Genomic DNA, 12,454 nt, shown 5'->3' with positions numbered 1-12,454 from the left:
GGAAGGGCGCATGTCCGGTTTGAGAATTTGGAAAATATGGAAGGGGGAAAAGGGGGCGGGGCTTCTAAATAAGCTTCCTGGAACGCAGAAATTCAGGTTCAGTGGGAGGAGAGCTTCCAGAAAAGTATAACCGTAGGGTCCCGCCACGAAAACTACCGTAACCTTTAAAGTTTTTGCCCAATCCTGACGAAACTTGTATTTTCGAGTTCATCTCTTCGAAAGCTTTCAGAAAAGTATAATCATGCCCTGGTTTGCTCTCAGTTGGGTCCCACCACGAAAACTACAGTAACCCAGTTTAAAGGCGCATACCGTAGTATCGTGGTGGGACCCAATTGGAAGCAACCATAGAGATGGTTATACTTTTCTGAAAGCTCTTGATAAGGTGAATCCGAATCTTTAGTTCTTACTGCTGTACATTCATAATTCCAAGTTTCGTTTCCAAAATGTCTCAGATAAGCTCACTATTCCATAAATTTGGAAATTGTGATCTTTTTCTAGTAAGAAAAAAACCAGCGAGATTACTGTAGTTTTAGAAAATCGAAAAGTTTGGAATTTCAAGAAATTGTTTAGACTACTCGGTCATCCAGCTATTTATAAGCACTTCTTCAACTAATAGGCTTACAACGCTTGACTGCCCCATATTTTCCCTTTCATCTTTTTTGGAATTTTTGAATCAGCACCCAAATATGTGACCCCCCAGGAACATAAAGACCTCTGACGATATATTCTAGTCCGATCTCTGTTTCATTGGTTTCATTTATTTATTTGTTGGTGGAAAAGGGGGAGGAGTGACATCATATTGTCCCCTCCAGATGTGGAAACTTGTTACGGTCTGTGGGGTGTCTCGGGTGGGAGAATGAATGCCCTTCAAAGATCGAAAAGTTCCGACAGGCAGTGGGCAAGAATCAGTTTGATCAAATTGTGATCAGAAGGGAATAACTAGAAAATCAAGTGCTTTGGAACTGATATTTGGAGAAGTTTTGAATAGAATTGAATTAATCTAGTTCATCTTGAAAAGAGCTTTCAGAAAAGTATAATCATGCCAAACAATTTTGGCTCCCACCACGATACTACGGTATGCCCCTTTAAACTGGGTTACTGTAGTTTTTCGTAGCGGGACCCGACCTAGGCATTATTATACTTTTCTGAAACTCTTATTAGGCCGAGTTCAAATATCAGAATCTTGAAGAAGATTTGAGTTTCAACACGAAACTATAGTATGCGTTTTCGGATTACTGTAGCATTCAGCGCGCCAAGAGCGTCCACGAAAACTACAGTACTCCAGTTTGAATGCGCCTAACGTAGTATCGGTGGAATTGATTGAGTCGTGGTTTTATGTGAGCCACTATATTTTTCTTCGAAAATCCATGAAATTTCAATAATTTTGAGCTAAAAACCATTAAAAATTACGGAAAATGAAAAAGTTAAAAGTTACAGATTTTAAAAAAATTCGAAAATCAAAAATTCATTAAACTTTCACAGTTTGTGTTTGAGCTAATTTTAAATTAAAAAATCGAATTTAGCTCTTCAAGAAGCTTCGAATGCGTATAATCAAGACTAGGTAGGGTCCCGACACGAAAACTACAGTAACCCAGTTTAAAGAGGGCGCATACCGTAGTATAGTGGTGGGACCCTCCTTTACATTACTACTTTTCTAAAAGCTCACGATATTCTGGATTTTCTAATTGCAAATTATTCCTTCTCGAATAAGAAAATTGTCTGGAAAGACTTGGTTGAAATTAAGCTTTAAGTATTAGAATTCCCAAGTAATCTCAGAAAAGAACAGGGTTCCAGAAAACTTGAAATGTGGGAAGATCACAGCGAATGATAGCATACTACAAAACCCCCAAAAAAGAAAAAAAGGAGCTCTGCTTCCATCCACCCCTATCTCTCTCCTTTTATACCATTTCTCTGCTCTTTTCGCGAGCAAAAACCATACATTTCGAGAAAAACGACACGATATTCTTCGATATTTTCACTTTCGGAGCAGAATGTAGAAAACATAAAGTAGAAACTATCAACTAGAAACATACAGAGTGCGGGAAACAGGAATGTTTCAGGGAAAAAAAGGGGAGGACGGAATCAAACATTGCAAAATTTAGGAGGGAATTGTGATGATAACGGGGCTGAAAATTATTTCATTTTATTTCAGTTGGTGATTGGATGCTAGTGGTTACGGTGGCCGGGAAACGAGGGTAAGTATTTTTACTGAATTTTTGAGATCTCTCAAGTTTTTGAATGATATTTTTCTAAAATATGTTTTGATCTACTGAACTGAAGGTGGGTCTCGCCACGAAATTACAGTATGCATCGTCAACTGATGAGGGTAATCATTTAGAATTAGGGTTCAAGCAACTTTGGTCTTGCCACGAAAACTACAGTAATCCAATTTAGATGCACAGAAATCTGATATTCGAGTTTGACTAGATGAGTGCTTTCAGAAAAGTATAATCATACCTTGGTTGGGTCCCACCACGATACTACGGTATGCGCCTTTAACTGGGTTACGGTAGTTTTTGTGGTGGGACCCAAATTGTTCCAAACCTGAGCATGATTATACTTTTCTAAAAGCTCTGGACAAGCTGAATCAGAATCTTCAATTCTTACTGTTTTAGATTCGAAATTTCAAGTTTTGTGGCAAAAATCTCGTGGTGAGACCTTTTTATGCATGACTCAACTTTTCTAATAGCTCACGACACTCTGCATTTTCTAATTGCATTTTCAGGCATTTTGTAGCAAACTGGCAATTTTAGGAAAAATTTTTACTGGGAAACTCTCTTGCAGCTATTTAGAACATTCTAGAATCTTTCACTAATCCCAACCCTTACCGCTAATCGCCCATCATTAATCTCACCTCCGGCTGCTTCTCCTCCATCTTTATCTCTTTTCGTGGATATATCCGGTGCTCAGCAGGCAGTGGAATAATTGATACCATTAATATAGCTCTTCTCAATATTTGTTTGCGAATTGACAAGGAAGAAGAACGAAGAATTAGTGGAAGGGGAAGGGAGTGGGGCGATGAAGGCAAAACAATGATTTTAAGGGAAGAGAAGTGAAGGAGGGGGGGGGGGGGGAGGGCTAATTTTAAACTGTGTACCCTTTTGGGGCCAACGACACAGAACACATTCAGAAAATGTGATGAAGGCTATAATAGGAGAATCAGTGAACTGGAAGTGGAAGAAGAGATGGTAAATATAAGAACAACATATGATATGGGGAATCAAGAAGTCAAATGGGGTGGATTTACGGGGAACCTAGTGAACTATTACGAACTCTTGAGACGATCTACAGAAGTGTTGATTTACGGGGAATCTGTAGTGTAGATTTACAAAGACATTGGTAGAGTTACTGTAAACAGATTTACGAGAAAATTTAGATTTACGGAGCCTCGTTTAGTGTTACTCAACCTCTTGAAAATCACTATATCTGAAAATTCTTCCCACTTCCTTTATTCAATTTAATTGTTTGACCTACTAAGTTCTTTCTCTAGTCGTTTTGTTTCTTGGCACCGTGCCAAGTACAACTTGTCTTCATTTTCAAAAATCGCGTGGGAGAGAGAGAGACACATATAAAGAGAAAGTTGCAACTTAAAAAATAAGTTGTTGACCACGAAGGGCTTAGAATAGGATTGGTCAGATGATGGTTTGGTTTTTCTTGAACATTCGAAGATTTCTATTGACTCGTCTTTTACCGAATTCGAATGACCTTTCATTGAAAACTCCCAAGGATTTTCCGGTATTACGTGCTGTCATAACGGTTTCAGTTTTTTTGAAACTTTTTGGATATCTGTTTAGCTTTTTTGAGATATTCTCCTTCAAAGTTAAGCGCGTTGAGACAAGAGGGGGAGAGAGTGCAGAGAAGCTAGACTGTCTAGCTGTCTGCGTCTCTCTCCCATCGCCACTTATCTTTGAAGGTCCGTATCTCAAAAGTCGGAAGAGCTATCAAAAAGTTGACAACTACAAAAATGTAGGAAATTTTCTGTAGATCATTTTACTAGTTGACAATGTTTTAATAGTTATTCAGGTTTTTGAGATACAAGCTCCTGAAGATCTACATAAGGAATATCTCAAAAGCTAGAAGAGTTATCAAAAAAGTGTCAACTAGAAATTGTAGCGCTATACTTTTTCTTTAACATACTATACAGACAAAGCAAAACTAACCGAATCATAAGGAGCGGATCCAGTTGAATCCGTCGAATCCCCACTTCCTCTCGAGTCTCGAATCCGCGTGCCGCCCATCTCTTGTTCGTTTTCGTCCCAATAATGGCAGTGAGTCGTCACAATTGAACGTCTTCTTCCATGATTGTCTCCAGATGAGGCAGCTCCGCCCACTTCCTCTTCCGTTGAAAACGCTACAAATCATAGTCTTCATTTAATTTTAATCCGGGGAGGGGGGAGGTTGCGTACAAAAATGGTCTAGATCATTTTTCTTCGTTTTCTTTTTGTGGTTTGTTGTGTTGTAAAGAGGGTACAGAAGATCGACATAAGTAAAGAATTAGAAGGGGGATGGTCTTCTGAATTCTTTTTTAGAAGGCATTGACAGAAATCACACTACAATAGACACACAATTTGTGATTTGAAAATGTTGGTAAATCGAAAAAAACAGCTGGCGGTGATTTCGTTTTCAGACAGAGATGACGTGAGTGATCAGAAATCTAAAAATCACTGAAAATAGGTTTTTGTTAGAATTTAAAGTTTTTGTGTACGTAGGGGTTCAAATACAATGAGGTCTGAAAACTACATTCTTTAAAAAAAAAGAAGAAAAACTTGAACTCAAAAGACTATATCTCCGAAACTAGAAAAGTTATCGAAAAACAGTCAATGACAAAAATAATTTACATGAATTTTTCTATATTTTATCAATTAAAATGTTTAAAAGACTTTATTATTTATTGAGATACATTGATATAAACTTATTTCTTGCTAACGCATTTCTTCAAAAAAGTTGCATTTTGAAATCCGTTCATACCTTAATACTTAGCAATGCTATCAAAAAATTGTCCATTACAAAAATAATTTATACTAAATTTTCTATATTTTATTAGTTAACAACTTTTTGATAACTTGTTTCCTTGCTGAGATACATTCACTTGAATACGGTGCCTCGAAAAGTGGCGAATACTGCCAGACTATAGTATTCTTTATATCTCTTGAAGTAGTGATTTTATACAAAAAGCTGTCAACTACAATAACAAAATTCATAAAATTCTCTTTATTTTATTAGCAAACAATGTTTTCATATCTCTTTTGGTTTCAGAGATAAATCAGCTCAAACACAGCTCCTCGATGAAGCAGATTTTCAGTAGTCGGAGTAAATTTTCCAGCGTCTATATCTCTAGAACTAGTAAAGTAATCAAAAAGTGATCAACTATAATTACCAAAATATAGAAAATTTTGAGTAGATAATTTTCTTAGTAAATTATTTTCTTGTATCTCTCTCGGATCTTCCTACTTGTCAAATCACGGGCCGGCCCGCAGGGCCCGCAGCAAAAAAATTATTTTTGAAAAATAGAATTGAAAGTCTTGGAAATTAAATTTTTTCTTCGGTTTATACTAAATCGAGGTCGGGGGATTCGATAAGACTACTTTCAGAAGCCTCCAGCAAGTTCTTGATCCTGATTCTGATCATTGGCTGATTTTTTTTTCAATACTTTGACGGGCCGAACGGGCCGGGCCGGGCCGGAAGATTTTTTTAGCGGGCCCGGCCCGGCCCGTGACAAGTATGCGGATCTTGAGATACACCAGTTTCAAAACAAAGTTTAATCAAAAATTCCAAAAATAATATCACATTTTGAACCCCGTCCAATCTTGTTTCATTGGCCTGATCTACCAATTTTTGTCGCTGATCTTGTCTCGAAATGACGTTTTTATTATCTAATTAAATCAAGCTAAATCACAAATGATGTCACTTCGTAAATAATTTGATTTCTTCAACTTTTTGATCTTCGAAATTGCAGAAAATGGTACAAAACAGATCGAATGAACACAATATAAATTTTTTTATTTTAAGGAAGACTGTAACATGAAGCCATGACTTTTTTAGGTCAGAGGTAACTCACAGAGAATTGAAAATCCCCACAGTTTGCTCAGCCGCAATTATACAAGTAGTAGACTATTTATTTTTTAGAAATGAACAACTTTCCCACCTTTTTCTCCTCACGTCTTCTATTTTTTTCCAGCAAAGTTCTTTTTCCCCGCCTAATTTCCTTGCTCCTTACACATTCATACCAATAGTCTCCTCTTATCAATAATTGAACTTTTCGCGCCTGGCACCAAACCTGCTCCTTTCTGATAACCCCCGGTTTTTTCCGTTTCGTCATTTTTTGAAACATGTACTTTTAGGGAGGAGAAGTTTGATCAAAAGATCTGGCTGGAATGTTGAAAAATCAGAAGTTTAGAAAAAGAGTTGTATCTCCAAACCACGTAGAGCTACGATAAAATTGTCCACTACAAAAATACTTTCCATAAAATTTTCTAGAATTTCCATTTTCAGGTGTATCTCGAAAGTGGTCGAAGCTTAGAACAAATTTTCAACTATGAAACAAGTAGCCCTTGAAATTCTGTACATTTTACCAGTTGGACGTTTTTTTCTAGCTCCGTCCAGTTTTGAGATACAACCGTTTGAAGTTTTGGAGACGCGCAGACAACGAGAGCTTCTAGCTGTCTGCGTATCTCTCCTTCCTTGTTGCATTTCGAAGCAATGTATCTCAAAAAGGGAAGGAGCTAGAAAAAAGTTATCAACTAAGAAAGTATAGAGAATTTTAAGGGCTATATTTTTGTAGTTGATAACTTTTTAATAGGTTGTTCAGTTTTTGAGAAATTCCACAAAACTCTATGAGATGGAGAGCCATCTATCATCTTGTGAAGAGTTGGAAAATGAGGGCTATTGTAACAAATGATGTAATTTTTTTCAATTCTAGATTCATATTCAAAATCTTACCAATTTCATTCTCAAAATCATGTTGCGCTTTACCGTCTGAGACCAGTCGTCTTCTATCTGATACATCGATTTCTCCCATTTTTCTGGAACAAAATATTTTGAAAATACATATTGACTGAAAAATAGAAATTGTGAGATAAACAAATTTAAAACAAAACAAAACTGATAGAAGGAGAGAAGATCAGGAAATTAATTGGGAAAATGGTGAATTTGAAAAGAAAGATTCTGAATTCTGGAGATTAGATTCTGGATTGGGGAAGCGAGTTCTAGTGTTGGTTCTATCATAAAATCGAGATTGTGTATATCGAAATCAAAACGAATTATGAAAAACGAAGAGAGATATCAGCTCGGCACAGTTCTTACAACTGCGCTCCACTGAAATCTCCTTTTAATATGTCTCCTTTTCTCTTAGTCTCTCAATTTCGCATTCAATTTTCTTCGGTTACGGTAGAGCGCGGTTGTAAGAAGCGTGAAAAGTAAATTGGGGTTTGAAAAATGGACAATATCTCAAGAACCAGTAAACTTTCAGGCGTTTTTCAGAAGAAAATTCGGGATATTTGAGCCAAAAACTTCCATTTTCTCATAAAAAACGGCAATTTTCAGACAAAAATCCAGGATTTTTAGGACAAAGGGCTTTTTATATGCATTGACCCAACTACTGAAAACCGGAGAAGGGTCAGAGAGGGATTGTAAGTGAGCTCTTTTCTCTTGCTCATGTCACCTTTTGAATAGGCTCTTGAGTACACATAAAGTTTTGTGAAAATAGGAATTTTTGAGTGGATTATTGCTATAGTTAACAATTTTTATTTATTTATTGCTATTTTTTAATTTTTGATTGTAATTTATATGTATTTTTGCTCCTTCAAAGGTAAGCGCATTGAGACGAAGAGCAAAGAGAGAGTGCAGAGAAGCTAGACTGTCTAGCTGTCTGCGTCTCTCTCCCATCGTCACTTTTCTTTGAAGGTCCGTATCTCAAAAACTAAAATAGCTATCAAAAGGTAGTCAATTAGGAAAATGTAGGAAATTTCCTGTGGATGATTTTACTAGTTGACAATTTTTTGATAGCTACTCAGGGTTTTGAGATACAAACTCTTGAAGAACTGCCTCATATCTCGGGAAGAGATATTGTCCATTTTTCAAACCCCAATTTACTTTTTCACGCTTCTTACAACCGCGCTCTACCGTAACCAAAGAAAATTCAGTGCAAAATTGAGAGACTCAGAGAAAAAGAGAACTTTTCCAGGGGAATTCGGTGGAGCGCAGTTGTAAGAATTGTGCAGAGCTAATAACCAGAACAATTGATAAAAACGCCAATAAAACAACTATTGGGTGAAAACTATATATCTATATGAATAAATAAGCATTTTTAGAGAAAAACCGACAACTACTACTCTGAAAATCAGATCTAAAACCGGTTTCAATGCCAAGATCTGGCCAATATCCGATCTCCATCAAAAAGGCATTTTCACTCGAATTTCCAAATTTTAGGCCAAACTTATTGGCCTAAAAAAGTTAATTGCCTAAAAAAGATAGCAAACCGTTTGCACAAATAATAAAAAAGAACATAGAACACAATAAGACAAATAGATGGAATAGAGAGAAAAGAGACGTCGAGAGAAAAAGAGAAAAAAACGAGAAGAAGAAGATGACCGTCCAAGTGAAATAAAAAGAGAAAAGAAAAAGAGAAAAAGAAGATGAAAAAGAGATAGAAATCATTGGGAAAAGAGAAGCAAACTGATTGATAAGAGTGGGGAAAAAAGATAAGGAAAGTTTCAAAAATTCGAATCTACTACACATATTTATTGTCACATAGAAAACAAATCATAAAACAGAACGAGCCGATTCGGAAAAAGAAGAAGGGGGCGGGGCTTAGAGCAATCTCAGAAAGATAAGAAATGCTAAATGGTACTGAAAATATGCGAGAGGGGAAAAGGCACCTAGGAAATATTTTAGTCGTCGGGAAGAGGGGATTTCAGATGGAAAACTTGGGAAATTCAGAAAGAAATCAGAAAATTTCTTCCTTAAAACCTCAAAAAAATAAGTCACATAAAAACCATAAGAACACAATAAACTACATTGGAATGGCACAAGGGGGATCTAAAACACAAATTGAATCTAATAAATCTATTATTTATTCCACAAAAACTGAATTTATTTTTGATGTTTCTCATGAAGTCCCTCCAGCGGGTAGTGCTCTTTATACTCCGCAATATGAGCATCCAACTCATCTCGTTGAAGACGAAGACGAAGTGGCAGCTCATCGTAGACGTCTTCGAACAGATCATGATAGTGAGCCTTCTTTCTTTTCTCAGCAGCTGAGAACTCAGTGAGAACTCTCTTCTTCACCTCCTTCTGCCACTCTTTCTCTTTTTCTTCGTTCCACCATCCACGTTCACTGATATACTTGTTGAAACGGGTGATCGGATGATCCTTGTCTCCCCATGTCTCAACTTCTTCAGCTGATCTGTAGGCAGTCGAATCGTCAGAAGTCGAGTGATGTCCCAGACGGTAAGTCATCGCTTCGATTAGTACTGGTCGATTAGTAAGGGCGACACGACGAGCCTCTTTCGTGGCATTGTACACAGCGAGCAGATCGTTTCCGTCGACACTGAAAAATAGGGGAAGTTAATGGAGGGTATGGGGGGTTCAGAGTGTCAAAAATAGCAATCCAGGGTTCCCGTAAATACAATCTAACCAGCACGTACTGAAAATGAAGGATCTGTAATTGTGTATTTAATTTCACGATGATATCAACTAGTTAAGTAAATTTGAGTCACTGGTAAAACCTCCTCATGGATCGACAAGAGCCTTCATAAATCTAGAATCGTACCATGAAAATCTACATTCGAGCTCCGTAAATCTACATCAGTGCTTCGTAAATCTACATCCGAGCTCCGTAAATCTAAATTCGAGCTTCGTAAATCTACATTCATGCTTCGTAAATCTACATTCGAGCTCCGTAAATCTACATCAGTGCTTCGTAAATCTACATCCGAGCTCCGTAAATCTAAATTCGAGCTCCGTAAATCTACATTCGAGCTCCGTAAATCTACATTTGAGCTTCGTAAATCTACATCGGAGCTCGTAATTTGAGAACAGAGATCGAAACATTTACGGAATAGCGTCGTAAATCAAGTTCGTTTGTAAATCTACACTAGGCGATACACTGGACATTCGCAATCCTAATCCGACCACTAAAAGCGTTATCAGTCACAACTGATCTCGATTTCATCTCCGATTCTTAAGATTTTCAGATTTTCACTAAAACCCCTCACCGAATAGTATGAAGTCCATAAGCCGGTCCTTTTCCAGCGATTCCATCTCCTCCGTATTGCTCGCTAGTCGGTGTCGAGATAGCGTATCCATTGTTACGACAGAAGAAGATAATCGGGCATTTCAGTGTGGCAGCGAAATTGAATGCAGCGTGAGCATCACCCTCAGAAGCAGCTCCATCTCCAAAGTAGACAACAACTATGCGTTGATTATCCTTCTGTTGTTTGAATGCGTACGCAGATCCAACGGCTTGAGGGAGTTGAGTCGTCAGTGGGGAGGAGATTGTCACAAAGTTACGCTCTTTCGTTCCGAAATGCATTGGCATTTGGCGACCTGAAATAGTAATACAGAAATTTGGATTATTGATTGAAATAATAAAAAAATTGATTTTACACAGGCGTTGCGTTGGCGCTTTTAGAATCTGAACCGACGGAAATGTCGAGTCTAGCGCACCTTTGACGCGTTTCAGATCGAACTTCGATTTGAACGCGCCAAAGATGCGCCAGGATCTTACTTTTCCCCGCTGATGATCCAGAAACCGTGTCTGGCGCACTTTTGACGCGATTTCAGTCGAAATTCGGTTAAAAACGCGTCAGAGGTGCGCCAGACACTGGAATTTTGACCAATTTTCCAGTTTTTTTACCTTTCTAAAATCAAAAAATCTCCGTACCTTTTCCCAAATCATCAGCATTTCCGTAGCATTGATTCATGAAATTCTCCATCGAATATCCTCTCCATAACAGTACTCCAGCCTCTCGATACTGTCCGTAGATCAAATCATTTGCATCCAACGCGGCAGCACTTCCCACGTGATTTCCCTCTTCTCCGAAACTTGTCATATAAAATGAGATTCTTCCCTGACGTTGCGAATCGTACAGAATACGATCCATTATATTCAGTTGAGTCATTGTTTTATACATTTTCAGAGCGGTTTCCTCGTCGAAATTCGGATCTTGAGACTTGTCGATGACGTCACCAACTGCATTTGTGACACGGTAGATTGGAATCGCTGGCGTGTCGTCGGCGTTGATGATTTCGAGTTTTTCGGTGAATGCAGCCTGGAAGACAATGATTTTCAAAGTTTCGAGCGATTTTTAGTATAATTTATGAACGAGAATAATATCGAGAGCATTTTGAAGTATTTTTGAAAATTTTTGCTCGAAATACTTAATTTTAAGACGAAAAATCTTATTTTCAGCCAAATTTTCGTTTCAAAACCTTCAACTCCCATTTAAAAACTCAGAAATTAGCAAAACATCCCGTTTTTAGCTCAATTCTAATCTAAAAATCGAAATTTCAAGCCAACTTTTTCTCATTCTTTCATCGAAAACTCTAGAATTTCATATTTCAAGCTGAAAATCTTATTTTCAGCCGAATTTAAGGCTCAAAAACTCAGGAATTCTGATTTTTCGATTTAAAAATCCCGTTTTCAGCTTAATTTTTGGCTAAAACTCGGATTTTTGGATTTTCAACCTGATTTGGGACCAATATTGGGAGTAGAAAAAAAGACAAGTATCTGTATTTTTTTAATTCTTCACCGAGGATTACCAAATAATTTTGATTATGATTGCAAAAATTAAAATTAGTTATCTATTTAATTTTCGTCTTTTACGAGCTTTTTCCAATCAATTTCAACTGATTTCTATCGATTTTTCACTGATTTTCACAGATTTTGCCTCTTCTTTATCATTTGTTCACCTTTCGATGACCCAAGTACTTGGAACTGTACTCATTGAGACGGAAAGCGTCTCCTTCGACCGTCGATGCCAAATTTCTGACGGCGGCGGCCCGTCTTGTGACGTTGAGGAGTGCTCTGTGCATCTGAAATATCAAAAATTATAATTTTTTAACAGAAACTCGAGATTAACTGAAAAAGGTACGAAATACAGGGGAAACCAACAAAAAATCGGACATTTTTTGAAAAAGTATGATTTTTTCCTGTTTTTCGTAGACACATTTTTATACAAAGACTAGAAAAGAGTCGTGGAAAATCGTGAGAAAATCAGTTTTTGTCACAAAAAAGAAGAGATTTTATGACAAAAAGTCCGCAATTTGTCGTCAACTCTGGTGTCTTGACGACACCGTTAAACTGTCAATCAGCAGCTTTTCAACGATAAGAGATAGAGAAAAAAAGAGAGATATTGGTTGAGGAAAAGTCAAACATCATTGACCAGGAGTGTCGCAGTATTTGCAGAAATAAAAACTGGAGGAACATGGTTAAAAATCAGTCATTTTGAGAGGA

General features: G+C 37.3%; 1 protein-coding gene across 1 annotated transcript; it reads right to left on the bottom strand.

Annotated features, from left to right (window-relative positions):
* Positions 1-9,090: 9,090 nt before the first annotated feature.
* GCK72_010954 (uncharacterized protein) lies at positions 9,091-12,033 on the bottom strand (the record flags this gene model as incomplete). Its single annotated transcript, XM_003111741.2, has 4 exons — positions 9,091-9,547; positions 10,215-10,545; positions 10,883-11,270; positions 11,911-12,033. 4 exons carry the CDS (start codon positions 12,031-12,033, stop codon positions 9,091-9,093), a joined length of 1,299 nt encoding a protein of 432 aa, XP_003111789.2.
* Between the last annotated feature and the right edge of the window lie 421 nt (positions 12,034-12,454).

The sequence above is a fragment of the Caenorhabditis remanei genome, chromosome III (assembly GCF_010183535.1).
Source record: "Caenorhabditis remanei strain PX506 chromosome III, whole genome shotgun sequence".
NCBI lineage: Eukaryota > Metazoa > Nematoda > Chromadorea > Rhabditida > Rhabditidae > Caenorhabditis > Caenorhabditis remanei.
Note: the sequence above shows the minus strand (reverse complement) of the source record. Positions and strands in the feature narration are given on the sequence as shown.